Consider the following 19,278-nt stretch of genomic DNA (forward strand, 5'->3'; position numbering starts at 1 on the left):
GTATTAATTGCAACTGTAACGATTTCATTACAAAGAATGGTTACATATCAGATATAAGGTTTGTCTTTATCCCTCTCTATTTCAGTTGTCTCAGCAGTTAGATGGCTTATTAGGGATGTTGTGTGTAGATGTAGCACCAGCTGATGGAGCATCAATTCAGCAAACTTTAAAACTGCTTGAAGAGAAGCTGAAAAGTGTTGGTAAGCAGAAAATTGCTGAAATACAGAAATATAAATTATACTGGATCAAGTATTTGAAAGGGACAAATGCTGAGGACAACTTTTTCCATTTTTATTTAATATATTAAACTAATTTTCACCTTGCTCAGTTCTTCCTTTACACTCTTTCACCCCTTTCTTATATATAGTAAGATCACCTCTCTCCTAGCTGTAAAACCTGCATTCTCAACTGCATGTTTATCCCATATTTGTTTGTGCCGTTTTCTGTGGCTAGTTTATATGACAAATGATAAAAGTAATATGCACACAAATGAAATATATTGTTACAGTACAGTAACTCCTCGCTTAACATTGTAGTTATGTTCCTGAAAAATGTAATTTTTAAGCGAAACGATGTTAAGCAAATCCAATTTCCCCTTAAGAATTAATTTAAATGGTGGGGGCGGGGATTAGGTTCCAGGGAAATTTTTTTCACCAGACAAAAGACTATATTTTATACATATACATATACACACACACACACACACACACACACACACAGAGTATAAGTTTTAAACAATTTAATACTGTACACAGCACTGATGATTGTGAAGCTTGGTTGAGATGGTGAAGTCAGAGGGTAGAAGAGGGTGGGATATTTCCCATAGAATGCCTTACTGATAAATGATGAACTAGCAATTGGCTGAACCCTCAAGGGTTAACACATTGTTGTTAATGTAGCCTCACGCTCTACAAGGCAGCACAAATGGAGAGGGGGAGACAGCATGGCAGACAGAAACACACCCTGTGTGTGTGTGTGTGTGTGTGTGTGTGTGTGTGTGTGTGTGTATGAGAGAGAGAGAGAGAGAGATGTGCATTGCCTTTTTAAGTAGATCAGCAAGTTGAGACAGCAACTGCTGCTAGCAAGCTCCCTCTGTCCTGAGCCCTGTTCCCCACCCCAACCCCGCTCTACGGAGATGGGGTAAGCAGGGCGGGGGACATTACTTGTCTCTCCACACACTCCTCCCCCACTGCTGCCCAGCAGCTCAGGCAGTTCCTGAGCTAGTTCACCGAGACATTAGGTGAAGAAAGGCCAACAACAAGGGGGCCAGGGGGTGGGAGAAGGGGCAGGGAGGTTCTGGAGGGGGCAGTCAAGAAACGGGGGGGGGAGTTCGGGGGGGGCTTTCTGGGGGTGTGGATAAGGTTTTGGGCAGTCAGGGTACAGGTAGGGGGTAGAGTCCTAGGGGGCCAGTTAGGATGGGGGGAGGGTCTCAGGAGGGGGCAGTCAGGGGACAAGAGGCAGGGAGGCTTAGGGAGGGGGTGGAGTCCTGGGTGGCAGTTAGGGGCAGGGGTCCCAGGAGGGGGCAGTCAGGGGACAAGGAGCGGGTGGAGGGTTGGGGGTTCTAAGGGGGGGGAGTGGGAGGGGCAGGGGTGGGGCTAGGGCAGGATGGGGCGGGGCTAGGGCAGGACAGGGGCGGGGCTCTTCCCGTCCCCTTTTTTGCTTGCTGGATTATGGTAACCCTAACTTAGAGAAGCGGGGAGCTGATGGGGGGGCTGCCGATCCACCCTGGTTCCAAGCCCCCACCAGCTAGTTCCAATGGGCTTCTCTTTCTGCAAGCAGTGGACAAAGCAGGCAGCTGCCAAACAACATTATAAGGGAGCATTGCACAATTTTAAACGAGCATGTTCTCTAATTGATCAGCAACATAACAATGAAACAACGTTAACCGGGATGACTTTAAGTGAGAAGTTACTGTATTTACATTTAACAACAAACCTAGAGTTTGAATCTTGGACTGCACCTCTCTTGCCCCAAGCCTAGTCGGAGCATAGAAATATACTGCAAGAATTCTATCCTGATCTCCCTGGAGGAAGATGAACCTCCTGTTTCCAAACAGTGAATCCTTTATGAATTATCTAAATTCTGAAGGGAGTTATGTTCTGCCTATCCAGCCCTAGCTAGGATGCTTGCAATGATCAGACTTGTAATTATTTTTTTTACAGACTCTAAATGCCATATGTTAGCTTTATTATAAGGGAAAGGGCAGTAAGTAGGAAGAGAGATTGTGGAATGAAAAGATATATTAAAACTGAAATAGCTGAAGTAATTAAATTTGAAAAGTTATTGCACATGTGCAGTAATTTATATTGTGTAAACCATACACTATATTAAAATGACACACAAAAAATATGCTGTGCTGTAGATTTAACAACAGACTTTAAGGGCAAGCACTGAAGGATTCTTCACACTACAGTATCCAAAAGTTTGTCAACCATGTAAAATGTATTTTAAAATCATAGCCTGCATGTTCTTTGCATGACAGACATTCACTGTCTCTGATAATGATAGACCTTTTAGAAATAAATATGTATGCTTAAGATTGTATGCACTAATTACCTATATATATGCTGAAACAATTATAGCTGACCATTAAATCTCAGACATTTCCTTGAAACGCATTTATTTATTTCATGGTCCAGCAGGTAAAAAAATAACAAATCCATTTTCCCTAGCATTCTGTAAATATTATAGAATGCTGCATCTAATTGATGCTCTCAGATCAATATGTTTCAATACAACCAAAATGTAAAGTTGTACATCTAGGAACAAAGAATGCCGGCCATACATACAAATACGCCAGTTTCCATCCTGGGATCAGTGATGCTGAAAAAGACTTGGGGATCATGGTGGATAATCAGCTGAACGTGAGCTCCCATTGTGATGCTGTGGCCAAAAGGGCTAATGCGATCCTTGGATGTATTAAGAGGGGAATATCGAGTAGGAGTATGAAGGTTATATTACCTCTATAATTGGCACTCGTGCTACTACTCCAGTACTGGTGTCCACACTTCAAGAAGGATGTTGAAAAATTGGGGAGGGTTCAAAGAATGGGGAAAACTAACCGGATTTAACAAACAAAATATTTTCATTTATTTTGGTTTTAGACTTAGGCCTGCAAGGTTTGCGTGAAAAAGGCCAAGGTCTTCTTGACCAGATATCTAACCAGGCATCCTGGGCCTATGGAAAAGATGTAACCATAGAAAACAAAGAAAATGTGGACCACATCCAAGGAGTGATGGAAGATATGCAGCTTAGAAAACAACGGTAATAATAGCACTTCTAGTGGTTATGATTTTTACACTTTAAAACAAAAAAAACCTGATGCTATTTTAAATCAGACCCTCGTTTATATGGGACTCAGCCACGGGATGATGGTGAAATCCTAATTTATGCAGTTGCAATCTGGGTGACTTAAATCTCGCATTCCATTTAAACGAGAGAAGTTTTATTTTCTTCTTCCCCTAGAACTGTTGTTGTGGCACACTCTTAAACCCACAGATGGCTACATTTCAGGACTAGATGGTGGGTGTGGGTGAGAGGTGAGAGGGTAGTAAATAAGGCCATGTGCTCCCTTCTGTTCTTATACACCGATACCTCGATATAATGTGACCCAATATAACACGAATTCGGATATAACGTGGTAAAGCAGTGCTCCCGGGGGGCGGTGCTGCCCACTCCAGTGGATCAAAGCAAGTTCAATATAATGCGGTTTCACCTATAATGCGGTAAGTTTTTTTGGCTCTCGAGGACAGCGTTATATCGAGGTAGAGGTGTACTTAGGTGTGAGCAAACATAGATTACTCAAAAATCTTCCTGAATTGGGGCCTTATTGTGTTAAAGACAATTATTTCCCCAATATTTCTTTTCCACCAAGTTGTAGTTGCCACAGGGATGTTGCATGATCCTCAGTTGGAGAGGAGGTGGTCTGTGTGATCGCAGGTGTGTAAGATGAAGAGGTGTTGGTCCATGAGAAAACGTCTCTGTTAAGATGTGAGCCCCATGATAAAAAAATGTTTGAAGACCACCTGTCCTAAACCTTTCACCTGATAAATCCATTCAGCTTTGTAGCTCCGTTGAAGGGACAGCAGCTGTTCTCAAGTGCAAGATTTTTTTGTTACCTTTTACAGAAATGTATTTTGAAAGTGACTTAAATGTAGCCCCTTAACATTTTCTCATCTTAGCAAGAAGTCCTAGGTGTCTTATAGCTGCTCTAGCCAAAGCAATCTGAGGCTTTTTGTTTGTTTTGAATTCATATTGACAAATGACATCCTTTGTATACTAATATGGCACATGGTTTTGTTAAAATAATTGAAATTTGGATCATCAGAATTAAATAAAATCCACACTTTTCCTTACCATTACTATTGTGGTTTCTACCAGACAGAGAAAAGAAGTTTGGACAGTTAGAATTCTACCTAATTTGCACAACTTATACTAGATAAAAGGAAATGCCCAAGGACTAATCTTTGAAAATATTCATCTCACTATGAAAGCACATTTTTCTGGCTCAAGTACATCAGCTTCCATAACAAGAATGCCTCATCTGTAATATTATTGACATTTTTTTTCCAGAGCGAGAACAATATGGTTAGGAGCTGAATGTGAATTTTCTCCCCTCTGATGGATATGCACAAAGGAATTTGTATGACTAAAAGTCCTTTAGTTAGCCTGAATACAAATCAGGTTCAAAGTAAAATCAGACAAGGCATTAGTTTTTAATTTATTTTCCCACTTGAATTGCAAGATTTGTTTGCAGTAGCTAATTGTAAATAGTTTTAAGATTCCTGGTAGGTCCAAACCGTGTGTGAGTAATACAATAAGAATTGTAAAATATTGGCTACTAAACCTATCCAATGTTTCATACATTTTTGAATGTTTATTTCTAGGGACATTTGGTCTAGATCACTAAAATTCTTGGAATCTAAAAGTCATGTTTTCTCACACTCTTTCAATAGCTGCTACTCAGTGTAAGCATTGCAGCACTGCAAGGCACACTTAACAAAGTTCAAAATTTTAATATGTTGCTGGGCTCACACAAATTACAAAGCCTGTTTGAAAAACACGCATGTGCATATCCTGTCACTTACAAAGCTAACTGTTGCTATCAGGATTAACTATCTGAATTTGTTACTGAGCTATGTAGGATTCTGATTATCCCTCTATATTCAACTAAATATCTTTTAAATTCAGAGGGAGAAGTCATTATTTAGATTAATGAATTATAATATTGAGCTCTGCAGGTTGACAGGAAAGTGCTTCCAATATTTTCATATCATGACTGTATAAAATGAATTAATTATGTCATGAGTTTAGTTTTAGCTATCCTCTTTCTGCACTAATTTTATATAAATTACATTTTGAATGGTTTCCGACAAGAGTTACAGCAAAGAAAATCATCCAGACTAATCTTAAAAGTCTTTATGGTTCTTGTTTATGATGATTAATTTATCTTGTAACCTTTTAAATAGTAGTTGGCAAAAAATGGTGGAGTGGGGAAATGCAGATGAATTTTAGACATTCTCCAGTTTTATTCATCAGGATGTTTTGAAGGTGATGGCTGTTGACAAATCAGTGTGTTTTAGTGCTCAGCTGCATTTACTGCATGTTTCTTGGGAATGCATTGCAAAATCCAGTAATGTGTGGACCAGGCTAGTGGCACAATAATGCGTAATTACCTTTTTCATGAAAACTGACTTCTTGATGCTGTAGGTTTAAAAATGCATACATTGAGATACCATAGCTCTCGTTCCCAAAGTATATTTAGTGTGCTGAATGGTTACTCTTTCTGTGATGTTATTTCATTTATTCCTAAATGTTTGGATTTCCTCAGGTGTGAGGACATGGTAGATGTGCGACGGCTAAAGATGCTTCAGATGGTACAGTTATTTAAATGTGAAGAAGATGCTGCTCAGGTAAGGGCTGGCTATCGAACTTCACAGGTCTGCTATGTTCAGACATGTTTGTTGGTTGAACTGTGAAATATTCCTTAAATGTGTATTGAATAAACAGGATTGTGCTTTAAAATGCATGAATTACAACTCTCTCTCTTTTTTTAAATGTAATAATAAAATCATTCATTTTAATACAGGACCCATACTGGAACCATCAAACCACTTCTGCAAATATTATGCTGACAAATACTTTTTTCAATTTTAAAGTATATTTTTCTCTTTTGATTCTTTTAAATTTAGTCTTACTTTGTTTTTAATTACTTCAGCGTATTCACAAAGAGTAAAAGATTATAGCAATGAATAAAAATAACAGATTAGAAGTGGGGGTTATATACAGAATACTGATTTAGTTGAGACCTTTTCTGATTTTTTAAATGCAAAGCGATATTTCAGATTTAAATTTGGCTCATTGTACTTGATGATTTTCTTTTTAATGCGCTTTAAAGCCAGTTTCTATTCTTTTAATTTACTTCTCTTTTTAAGGCGGTAGAATGGTTAAGTGAACTGTTGGATGCTCTGCTTAAGACCCACATCAGATTGGGAGATGATTCTCAAGAAACCAAAGTTTTGTTGGAAAAGCATCGAAAGTTTTTTGATGTTGCACAGGTGAGTGGTGGATTATCTTCATTCTAGAAACTCACTTTTTGCATAGCTACAGGCAGCTTTTAGCTGTACTTGGTATAAATTTGGGGGACAGTAGTAGTGTTTCCACTGTTAACTGTTTTCATACTTTGCATCCATGCTTGCGTAGAGAAATACTAATAACCAAAATCAGTGATTAGATTTCGAAAGATTTGAAAGCTGCAGTACCCATATTGGTGCTGGCAGTCTTATGACCTTCGTAGGTTCGGATGGGCACAGGAAATGCAGAGCATAAAAGAAGTTTGATGTTGATAAAAATGGGAGATGTCTGAGATGGTTTTCCTAACGAATTCTGAAGTGATTGCAACTAATGTAGCAAAAATATGGGCCAGCCATCTGGCATATTGGTACAGCTATGAATTACAGTGCAAGAGATGTGGGTTTCATGTCTGTTTCCAGGATATAGGTAACTGGAGAGCGAGGAACTACATTGTATCTCAAAAGCAACTCTCACATTGATGCAGAGACTCCTGATAGGCATTAAAAAAAGAAAAAATAACAGAAATATAGCCATCTACTTACTGAACTAATTATTATTCACATATAATTTGTAGATGATGTATTTTACTGGACTAGATCAGTGCAAGCATGCTTTGTGGAATTACATCTAAGAGAATTCATCTCTTGCAGGTTTGTCTGTATCGTTACACATTGTCTATTCTGAAGCTGAATTTTACATGTACTCTGTTTTTTCTTTGCAGAGTACTTATGATTATGGGAGACAGTTACTACAGGCTACAGTTGTACTGTGCCAGTCTCTGCGATGCACTTCTAGGTCCTCAGGAGACACACTTCCGAGACTAAACAGAGTATGGAAACAGTTTACAATAACTTCTGAAGAGAGAGTACACAGGTTGGAAATGGCTATTGCATTTCATTCAAATGCTGAAAAGGTGAGTTTTTTAGGAAGAAAAACTAGTTCTATTTTAGTTGCAGTAAAATGAAAAACAAACATATAAATTAAATCCTGTTGTGTATTTATTGAACTACAATTGAATTCTGCTTATTTTGCTTTCTACATTTTTAAAACTAAATTAAATAGCATTTTCTATATTAAAAATATATTTTATAGTTCAGCTCTTTGAAATGTAAAATAAATCCCATAAAACTGTCATTAATGTAAATCATTGTCTCTTCCATTTGATTATCATAGTCACTTAGCTTTAAATGACTTACAATTCGAACATATTGACCCAAGAGGGCTGTATAATCAACAGTAATACCTAAGAGAGAAAGGACAGTCTTTGTGGTTAAGGCACTGGACTAGGAGCCAGAACAACTTGGTCACTTCCTGGCTCTGATGCTGTCTTTTTGGAGGGGTGGGGGAGAGGTTATTGTTAGGAGTACTCTGTGTTGATATTGTCTTTATCATAAAAGTAAGTGTCCCACTACTGTCCCCTTTGGGGTATTAGTTGTGGTCACAGAGAAGAGCACGTGTAGCCTATCATAATGTGAGGAAAAACTGCCCTTGGTATTGAAGCATAGTCTTGTTGTAGAGTTAATCCATATATTCCTGACTTCCAATAATTTTTTTCTTAGTTAGAAATCATTTTGGATTTAAGGGTACTGGGAGGCTCAGGAGATTGATAATAGGCTACCAACTCTTGTGGCTATGCTATCAATTCAGGGAAAATCTAGGTCAGTGTCTGAAAGCTATTCAAATCTGATGATAAATGGTAAGAGTTGGTAAATGAAGTGACTGTCTCAGTCCAGCTCTTTAATGTAGAGTTGTCCATATAACAAAAACTCTTTCATAATTGGAAATAATTCACTGACACATTTGTAGGCAGTCTAAGTAGAAAGAAGTGAATGGATATGCAGAGAGAATTAGTTTCTCACCCATAAAGGTAGGTAGTCTTCCTGCAACTATGTTGTGGTATATTGGTGCGACGCTGTGAAAAATCTTGCACAGCTACTGCCCATACTCTTTACCAATTCAATTGATAAATCAGCACTTCAACATTGCCAGTCTGGTGGCAGACCTTTTACAAGCACCGCTTTTGCTCAAACTTTACCAGAAGAGGAAAAGGATGACTTTGGATTTTTAGATGAAAATATAGTGAAGTACTGTCACTAGGTCCAGATCCAATGTAGCAATTTGTATGGTCCTATGTTTTAACCCTTTCACACCTGTTGACCTTTGCACTAGTGTGTAGTGTCTGAAAAACTGGTTGGAGTTCTCAGGAATAATTTGAGTGGCTCTTTTATTATTCATGTGCTTGTATTTCAAATTGCTACTTAGCTTGTTGGCTGATACGGGTTATTTTTGTATGCATTTGAATTAGTTGTTGGAATACCTGGTGGTGAGTTGTGGTTTTATTTTATTTATTTATTCATTTATGTATTTGGAACTACTTAGCAGTAATGTAAAATGTATTGGCACATAGTCTGGGCTGCTGCACTATCTTGTCAGCATGGGTTAATCATTTGTTTTAGATTTTCTGAGTGTACTTTGATTGTTACAGATTGGTTTTATATAAATGTGTACATGAAGATGCATTAACTATGCTGGTTAATGTCTCTGCAGAAGCCTGATACTGTCCAGTCTCTCTTTTGTTGTACTTTTTCATATTGTTTGTTACAGATTTTGCAAGAATTTCCAGAGCAGCCGGAAGCCATTAATGAAATGGAGCAATTTGATGAAATTGAAGCAGTTGGGAAATCACTGTTGGACAGATTAACAGTGCCTGTAGTTTATCCTGATGGGTATGGAACATGTTATTGTAATACTTTCTCAATATGCTTTTGTTACAGCTTGACAGTGGTATGATATGCAGAGGTGATTAGAACATTTAGTGTTGAAATTGTTCATATTTATAAAATATCTGAAAAGCAGGGTGTACAGTGAGGTGGCAAAATTTGCAGATGATACAAAATTACTCAAAACAGTTGTATCCAAAACTGATTACAAAGTGTTACAAAGGAATCTCAATGAACTGGGTGACTGGGCAACAAAATGGCAGATGAAATTCAGTGTAAAAGTGCGAAGTAATGCACATAACGCAATGTAATTGCAACTATAGATAAAAATTATGGGGTTTCAATTAGCTGTTATTACTCAAGAAAGACATGTTGGAGTCATCATGAATAGATATCTGTGGCGGGCCTGCCACCGCACTGTCCCTTTGTGGCAGGGGTGTGATGGGGTGTCAGAACCTCGCCACTCCCAAGTTCCTGCGCCCATCTCTCTGTGGGAGACTGGTTGCAGCCTAATGGCCTCCTTCCACAGAGTCGCCCCTTGCAAGTGGGCTAGTGTGGCCTAGAGACCAGAGTCCATGTAACTCGCCCCAAACATCAGGGCAGTGCGGCTCAATGACCAGGGTCCCTATAAACCACTACCAGCATTGCAGCAGTGCGGCCTAATGGCCAGAGTCTATACAATCCCCCTCGCAAGCGGGGTAGTGCGGCCTAGCGGCCAAAGTCCATAGGATTCCTGCGGTGTGGGGGGATGGTAGGGGGACCCAGGCCCACCTGCTCCACCAGGTCCTGACCCAGGGTCCTGGTAGTGGCAAGCTCTCCTTACCACCACTTGGCGGGGATCCGCCCGCAACACGCTGAGTGTCTGTGCGGCTCTAACGCCGTTCGCCTCTAAAATTCCCCTGGGTCATTTCCTACCAGAGATGCCAGGTTCTCCGCTTCGGGTGGTCTTCCAGTCTGTTCCCCTCATGCGACATCCTCCATCTGGGTATCAGGGTAGGTCCTGGCTTGGCTGGCCTCCGGATCTGACACGCAGGCTGTCCCTCCTCAGGAGCCTCCTTCCCCTCCAGTGGTCAGCCCAGACTGAGCAGCTCTGCAGGCTTTTATACCTGTTCTCCAGTTGGAGCATGCCCAGCAGAGCTTCCGGGGCGTGGCTTCCTCTGCTAGGAAGGAAGGATTAACCCCTGCGGTACCAGTGCGGGGCCCTTCTGCCCCGTCACACACCTTCCCCCTTAAAACAGCCACCAGGGCCGGCTGACCCTTAACCGTTTCCTCCCCCCCTCCCCCAACTCGGGAAAAGAAGTCTGCATTCCCATGGGCCTTCCCCGGCCAGTGTAACACGTGGAAGGAGTAGGGTTGAAAGGACAGGTACCACTGCATGATTCGTGTATTCATTTCCTTCATGTTATTAATCCATCTGAGGGGTGCATGATCAGTCACCAAGGAGAAGGGGTTCCCTAATAGGTAGTACCTCAGTGCCTCGACTGCCCATTTAACCGCAAAGACCTCCCGCTCTATAGTGGAATACTGGGTTTCTCGGGGGAACAGCTTGCGGCTTAGGTACAAGACAGGGTGCTCTTTGCCCCGCACCTCTTACGATAGCATGGCTCCCGGTCCTACCTCTGAGGTGTCAGTCTGGAGGATAAAGGACTTTGTGAAGTCGGGCTGTATCAGTATTGGCTCCCGGGTCAACTGTTCCCGCAGGGCACAGAAAGCTTTTTCACAGTCTTCCAACCACTGGACCTTCCATGGGTAGGAGCTTCTTGTCAGGTCTGTCAGGGGGGTGGCTAGCATGGCAAATCGTCGGTAGTATCCAGCCAGTTCTAAGAACTGCCATACTTGCCTTTTTGTCGTGGGTGTAGGATAGCTCCTCAAGGCTTCACCTTATCTACCAAAGGGCGGAGTTTCCCTTGGCCCACCGTATAGCCCAGGTATGTCACTTCTCTTTGGCCCAACTGACATTTGGCTGGGTTTGCAGTAAGGCCTGCCTTGCCCAGAGCTCGTAGCATATTGGTGAGGTGCTGGAGATGTTCCTCCCAGTTGGCACTGTAAACTACGATGTCATCGATGTATGCTGTGGCGTACGAACTCTGGGGGCTTAGCACTTGATTTGTGAGCTGCAGGAAGGTAGCCACAGCCCCATGTAACCCAAAAGGTGGCATTGTAAATTGGTAGAGGCCAAATGGTGTTGGAAAAGCCGTCTTTACTCTGGAGGCAGGTGTCAAAGGGATCTGCCAGTATCCCTTGGTCAGGTCTAGGGTGGAGATGAATTCTGCGTTACCTAGTCGTTTCAGCAGCTCATCCACCCAGGGCATGGGATAGGCATCAAAACAAGAGACCACACTCACCTTACAGAAATCAATACAGAACCTGACTGTTCCATCCAGTACTACTGGGCTCTGCCATTCGCTTCTTGACTCTTCGACCACCCCCAGGCCAACATCATTTCAAGCTCTTTCAGCACCATCTCCCACATCTTCCTGGGGAGCGGGCAGTGGTTCTCCCTCACTTTGTGGCCGGGGATGGTGGCGATATGATGGCTGGTCAACGAGATCTTCCCTGGATGAGCTGATAAGACAGTGGGGAAGGCTTATCTCAGCTATCGTACCTGTTCCTGCTGTACTGGGTCGAGCTCCTGGCCTATGGCTGCTGTCTCTGGTTCCACCAGTTTGCCGGCCAATGGCCCCAACTCGGGTTCTGGAGGGTACGGGGCGATCATCCGGCCTTCCCGGTCTCTCCAGGCCTTGAGGAGGTTCACATGGTAGACCTGAGTGGCCTTCCTTCGCCCCGACATCTGAACTTCATAGTCGACAGGCCCTATTCACCTGGTCACCTCGAAGGGGCCCTGCCATTTTGCTAACAGCTTAGATTCGGAGGAAGGTAGCAGCAAGAGGACGTGGTCCCCAAGCTCAAAACTTCTCATCTTTGCCCCTTTATTGTACCGAGCCTCTTGACTACGTTGGGCCTTCACCAGGTTCTCTTGTGCTAAGGCTCCCAACTCTCAGAGCTGCTCCCATAGGTGAAGGATATATTGAATGGATCCTCTGACCCCGGGTCTCCTGTTCTGACCACGTTTCTTTCAGAAGATCTAGGATCCCCCGGGGTTTCCTCCCATAGAGGACTTCGAAGGGGGAGAATCCCGTGGAAGCCTGTGGCACCTCTCGCACGGCGAAGAGGAGTGCTGGGAGCAGCTTATCCCAGCGCCGAGGGTCATCTTCCACAAACTTTCTCAGCATGGTTTTCAGGGTGCCATTAAATCTCTCTACCAACCCGTCCGTCTGAGGGTGATAGACTGAACATAAATATTCATAGACTCATAGACTTTAAGGTCAGAAGGGACCATTATGATCATCTAGTCTGACCTCCCAGATGATGCAGGCCACAAAGCCATCCCAACCCTTTCCCTTGACTCTGCTGTTGAAGTCTCTAAACCACAGGATTTGGGGACTTCAATTAGCAGAGAATCCTCCAGCTAGCGATCCCCGCCCCATGCTGCGGAGGAAGGCGAAAAACCTCCAGGGCCTCTGCCAATCTACCCTGGAGGAAAATTCCTTCCCGACCCCAAATATGGCGATCAGTAGAACCCCGAGCATGTGGGCAAGATTCTCCAGCCAGACCCTCTTTGGCCATTATACTATTTACCAGCGATGGCACGCTGTTCCTTTGACTAAAATCATGTTCCCATTAAACCATCCCCTCCATGAACTTATCTAGCTTAATCTTAAAACCAGACAGGTCCTGCCATCAACCTAGAAGTCATGTTAGTCCCTTGTTCCATCAGTATCTCCCGTGGCAGACCGACACGGGCAAAAATGTGCAGGAACTCATTGGCAATGACGAGGGCCATGGCGGTCCCCAACATTACCGCCTCTGGGTACCGTGTTGCATACTCGAGGGCGACCAGGATGTACTTGTTGCCCGAACTGCTCTTTTCCAAGGGCCCCACCAAGTCGAGGCCAATCCGCTTAAAGGGTATTTCAATCACCGGCAAGGGCAAAAGAGGGGCTTTCGGTACCCCTTTTGGGCTGGCCTTCTGGCACTCGGGACAAGAGGCGCAGTAATCCCGCACCTCTTGATGGATGCCTGGCCAGAAGAACCTCTGGGCCACCCGTTGCAGCGTTTTCTCCCTCCTCAGATGTCTGGCCCAAAGTACTGAGTGAGCCAAGTGGAGTAAGTTCCGCTGGAACCGCCACAGGACCAATAGTTGGTGCACGTGATCTTTCGCTTGTGGTTCCTGGACCACCTGATAGGATAGGTCGTTATGGATCTCAAAGCGGGCGCCTTGCTGCTGCTGTCGGGGTGGGTCTTCCTCCCCCAGGGAGCCCATTGCCTGCTCCCAGGCCTGGCTGAGGGAGGTGTCCCCCATTTGTTGTTCGAGAAAATCAGCATTGACATCCAGCCATTCCTGGCCCTCTCTTGTCGGGGCTGCGGTAGGGGCTCGGCCTCCTTCAGCTATCTCAGGATTCTCCGAGGGCCCCTACAGGGGGTCGTCTGACACTGGTTGGCCTAGTAATCCAGGACTTTCGGACCATGCCCCCCCTTTCCTCATGGGCCGGGTACCCCATTCTCTCAGGAGGTCAGTGAAGCCCGGCCAATCGTGTCCCAGAAATCACTGGGTAAGCTAACTTCAGGGCCACCCCAACTAGACAGCACCCTCCTTGTTGAGCAGCCTCGAACTGCACTCAGATGGTGGGGTACACTGCAGGTGTATGGGGGCCCCGGTGGGGCCGGTGGGCTCTACCAGCCCCGCCCAGATAACCGTCTGGCTACATCCTGAGTCCACCAAGGCCATGGTAGATGTCCTGTCCACTCTCACTGGTACGACGATCTTACCAGGCTCCCACTTCTGGGCACGTAGACCAGCGGCCCAAACCTGCCTGTAATTGCAATCCATGTATGGGCATTCCCTCTGGAAATGCCCTATCTGTCTGCACTCGTAACACCGGTCCCACTTTCCTTCTCTGGGTGGGGTGTTCTGGGGGGTGCTTGCCTTCCTGATGGGTCCTCTTGGCTCCGCACGAGGTTGGCCCTGGTTGGGTCCCTGGCACTGCAGGTTGGTGGGGTCCCCGATGACTGGGCATACAAACAGGAGCGCACCCCTGTGCTGGGGTTGGGTTCTGTTCACCCGAGTTTCCCAATTTGGAGCCGGTCTTCCCCTCTCCCTCCGCTGCCAGGTAATCCTCCATTATGGAGGTCGCTTTGGCGAGGGTCTTTGGGCAGTGCCACTGCACCCACTCCTTCCCCCCGGTAGGAAGGGTCTGTAATTGCTCTAGGGCCGCGGTCTCTGCTACTTGAATGCTCGTGCGGTGTTCTGGTTCTGGCCACCTCCAACAGAGGTCATGGATTTGCTGTGTCACAGCTCGTGGTCGGGCCCCTGGTGCGTACCGCTCTCAGCGGAGTCGCTGGCGGTTAGTCTCAGGGTTGATGCCCGTTTGGTCCCAGATGGCTGTCTTGACCTTAGAGTAGTCCAGCGCCTCTTGTGGATCGAGGTTGCGATATGCAGATTGCACTGGGCCCGTTAAGTGAGGGGCTAAGATAGTGGCCCAATGTGCAATGAGCGGTTGCAAACTGCTCGAAAGTCACGAGTCCAGGGTCGTCCCTGGGCCCCATCTTGGTTAGGCACACCGGTAGCCCTCCGAGGCCATCACCCAATTAAATTAATAAGCAGGAGGTTTAAAACAAACAAAAGGAAGTACTCCTTCACACAATGCACAGTCAACCTATGAAATTCATTGCCATGGGATGATGTTTGTGACCACCAAAAGTATAACTGGGTTCAAAAAAGAATGTTCTTGGAGGATAGGTCCATCAATGGCTATTAGCCAAGATGGTCAGGGACACAATGCCATGTTCTGGGTATCCCTAAACTTCCAACTGCCAAAAGCTGAGACTGGATGGCAGCTGACGGATCACTCAAAATTGCCCTGGTTTGTTCATTCCCTCTGAAGTATCTGGCACCAGCCACTGTCAGAAGACAGGATACTGGCTAGATGGACTGGTCTGACCCAAGATGGCCGTTCTTATGTGCTTAAACACCAGTGTAATGAATTGCTATCAGGATTTTTTTCTAAGGAGTAGAAAAGAGGGCAGTTCCACTCCATAGCTAGCCAATGGGAAAAAATCAGCAATAGAAATAGTCTGCCCATTGCTTTCAACTGTATTCTTTATTTCCATGCACTCACTCCATCCATAGTGACTAGGATTGCATACAAGGCACTCATACTTTGAACTACAGGCTTGGGAGCTTGAGTGAGATGTTCTCCCTCTGAGAAGTGCTGCTGAGTAAGCAGGTAGCCACATTCTGCACTAACAGAAGTTTTCAAATTGTCTTCAGGTGCAGCTCCAATTAGACACTGCTGCAATAGAAATACAGAAAAGCATGCTTGGTTCTTGCTTATGTAAGGCCTGAGCTCACTGTCTATCTTTCATGAACACTTAAAATTCACCAATTAATTATTTTTTAAACATATTTTAATTTCTTTGTCATTGAGATGTCCATTTCACATACTGAAAACTGAAAACGAGTTATCTGAAACAAGACCCAGTTGCTGGTCAGTCAGGGTTTTCCTCCAGGGATGATTGTAACCAGAAATCAAAACAAATAAACATACGCAAAATAAAGTACTGGAAACCTCCCCTCAGTCATTCACAAAGTCTTTTCCCTAAGACCTCTGGGCCCTTGATGGTTATGGTTATGTGTAAAGTTTCAACCTTTGGGGCCACCTTAAAAAATGGGTGAAGGACCCAGGCAGTCATTTCCTCCTCCTTATTGCAACCAGCCCAAAGACGAAGCTTATCCCAGGCTCTGAAATACTGGCAGGCTGAGGTACTATTCCTTCATTTCATGTGGTGGAGGTGGGGCAGTTCACCACTGCTGCTTGTTGTATTTTAAAATGTTGCTCACACCTTCTGTCTCCTTACACTTAGCTATTAGAATGATGGAAGGAGCATTTCCAATGCAAATATTTATTCATAAATTAATTGATGCTTTTGCTGCCTGCCATCATTCTTACAAATAGAAACTTATTCCTCTGAATGTTTACAAATACTGGCAAAGCCAGTCTGAGTGTTTTATTTGTGGGAATATTTATCTATACTTTTTCTAAATTTAATCCTGGCTAGTATCAGTTATTCTTATAATGCTCATTGGGTTAAGACCCATTTCACTAGAAGAAATACTACCTCTTGGGCCAAATCCAGTGCTTACCTAGAATGGGTGTGCACAACTGCTGTGTGCTCTTCCATATATACATTATAGAGTAGACAAGCATGCTTTATGAAGAACTGCTCTAATTTCTGTTCCTGAGAAGCAATCTTACCCTTTGGTTAGAGCAATTGCTGTGTAGTTTGTATCTTGTTAATGAGACTTTGTCCATTTCCGGGAATGGGATATCTTTCTTACATCAAATGGTGTATTTCTGATAAACTGGGTCCATCTCTAATGCCTCACATGTACTTTTGTGTGGTTATAGTGGTGTTAGTATTTTTTGTAATAGTCCCTTCTCTGAAATGTCACCTCTTTTTAAGGACAGTCAGTTTTTTTGTTGTGCTTTGCACTTTTCTGGATAAATTACTGTAAGGGACATTTGTCAACTTAAAAAACATACTTCTGTCTGAACAGTTTTTATCTTCTCTCCTTACCTGCAACACCACTGATTGCTGAGGTTGAAAGAGATGAGAGGAACAAATATTTTTCTCAATTTTTTCAGTTTACTTTGTGCATTTGACATTTTTGGTATAGTCAACTTCACTCTTCCTGGTATAGTTGTCAGTAAAGTATTTCTTCTATAGGTCTTTTCCATGGCAAGAGGGGAGAAAAAAAATTTTTTTTAAAGAGAGCAAGGAACTGTGGTTGAAAAACCACAAGAATTGACAGGTGGACTCGGGGCAAGTGTACTACCTGAAACCACTTTTAACTCATTTTTTAAATTTCATTAGATTTCAAGTTGACAGTGTCCCTATATGATTGAGTGTGCCATCCCTTTCTTTAACCAATTTCACTCTAACCTCTCCTCTATTTCCTAGTTTGTAAGTACTGTCTATTTTTTCCTACAAGTGCTCAGCTTTCATGTTAGGGAAGGTAACAGCATTCCCAGGACAACCAGTAATGGTGCTGCAATGTCATTGATCACTTGTGTCTGTTGCTATATGATGAAATCAAACCCACATTATTTAGACAATGACTAAAGTAGTATTTATATAAGAAAAACTTCATATTCTTTTAGCATAATCTAAATTAATTAAATGGACAGGTTTTTTTTTCTTGTAGCTATAAGGAGATATGTCATGTATTTGTGTAAGTTGTTGATGTATTATGAATTTGTAGAGCATATTTTGGGTGTTACTGCAGTACAAATAACCTTGTTACTGTGATGTAATATTTATTAAAGAAACGTTTGCCTTGCTGACTATTTGGACATTAAAGTAAAAAAGCCAATAACAATTATACATTTTTAAAAAATGAATCTGGTACTCAGAAGTGCCAGATTGGGCATCCTGAGCTACAGAACAGAACAAATGTAGCACAGGGAGTGGCAAAGCAAACTTACGTTGACCTGCTAACATGCTTCATAGCTGTTCTGAAGGGACTGCTTTGGTGAATGAGAGCATAGTTCAGTCTCCATATTCATTCTGTCCTGAGTTTATTTTCTGATCAGTCATAGCAAAATTACAATTTAGGGTCTGCTCTTAAGCCCACTGAAGTTGGCATTTAAAATTACAAGCAGAAAAGAACCTATATTTCTATGCTGCTTGAAGTTTTCAGGAGTTTATTTGTATTTGCATGAGAATTCTAGTGTTGTTTTACCTTTCTTTGTGTGTGTGTGTTTGTTTTTTAGTACTGAGCAGTACTTTGGGAGCCCAAGTGACATGGCTTCTACAGCAGAACACATTAGAGAGAAGATGAAACTACTTAGCCTGAAAAAGCAGCAGCTGAGACAACCAGAAGCCACTACCCCAGAGAGCTAATAGACTGGACCCTTATCTACCAGCTCATAAGAAGACTTCAGTTTGTAACCCAGCATGTTGTCTGAATATTACAGCATTTGACATAATGCATTTCATAGCCATTATAAAAGTCTCATCTTTTTCAAAGTAAACATTGCTCCTCAACATCGTAACACTGTACATCTGCCAAGCCATAATTATTTAACATGCTATGAAACCATAGATTCCAAGTATCTTATCAAAAAGAACTGTAAACCTTGCACTGAAAAATTGCTGTAAAGCTTTACCCTGACCTGTCAGTTGCTTCTTAGTTAAACAGCTGACATAAGCTTTGAATGGTGCTAATCAGAATGTAGAAATTCCACATATGAAACAGTAGCTCTCTTTATCCTCCCCCCCTCCCCCCCCCCCCAGTGATGTAGTATTTTTAGGCTGTAGGTAAGCTACCTGTTTGTGTGGACAGTGGTGACCCTATAATTTTAATTTGTAATACTTTAAAAATGACCGTTTCTGTTGTGCCAATATGCAGCCTGCCCATCAAATCTTTGATATATCCGATTCATTAAACAGATGTTTTCCTATTTGTATTGATATGTATTAAAAGCTGATTGTGCTTAATAAAAACCATCTTTTAAAAATCTGATACAAATTCATTGTTATGATTTATCTTCCCAAATGCGAATACTCTGTTTGTTACATACTCAAAGTTGGTAAAACCACATTTTTACAAAGTCCATATCATTCTTCTTAAGGATCACATTATGGTACCCTTACTCACTGAGTAGTGTCTTTCTTTAGGAGTAGCTCCACTGACATCAGTGGAACTACTCCTGGAGCGAGCTAGGAGGGTATTACAATCTGGCCCTCAATGACTGATTTTTTTAAAAAAATTTTTTAAACCAGGAAAAATCAGCAGTGCACAATAGCAAACTGTTATGTGCACAAGACAGAGGACAAAACATTAACAAGGACGTCCATATAAACTCTTGTTGTTATTCATGGTTGGTGGGTGTTTTCTTTGTTTCATTTAAGATCTCTTGAC

The 19,278-nt window shown here is 42.9% G+C and overlaps 1 protein-coding gene across 5 annotated transcripts in view; it reads left to right on the forward strand.

Annotated features, from left to right (window-relative positions):
- The window catches only part of SESTD1 (SEC14 and spectrin domain containing 1), a 119,251-nt gene extending 100,375 nt beyond the window's left edge, over positions 1-18,876 (forward strand). For all 5 annotated transcript variants that reach the window (XM_054044504.1, XM_054044505.1, XM_054044506.1 and 2 more), the window contains 7 exons: positions 86-200; positions 3,105-3,264; positions 5,831-5,912; positions 6,435-6,557; positions 7,295-7,486; positions 9,178-9,299; positions 18,128-18,876. In XM_054044504.1, coding sequence (XP_053900479.1) covers positions 86-200; positions 3,105-3,264; positions 5,831-5,912; positions 6,435-6,557; positions 7,295-7,486; positions 9,178-9,299; positions 18,128-18,257 — 924 coding nt within the window. In that variant the 3' untranslated portion in view covers positions 18,258-18,876. The remainder of the gene's footprint in view (positions 1-85; positions 201-3,104; positions 3,265-5,830; positions 5,913-6,434; positions 6,558-7,294; positions 7,487-9,177; positions 9,300-18,127) is intronic.
- The last annotated feature ends 402 nt before the right edge of the window (positions 18,877-19,278 follow it).

This window comes from Malaclemys terrapin, chromosome 11 (assembly GCF_027887155.1).
Source record: "Malaclemys terrapin pileata isolate rMalTer1 chromosome 11, rMalTer1.hap1, whole genome shotgun sequence".
NCBI lineage: Eukaryota > Metazoa > Chordata > Testudines > Emydidae > Malaclemys > Malaclemys terrapin.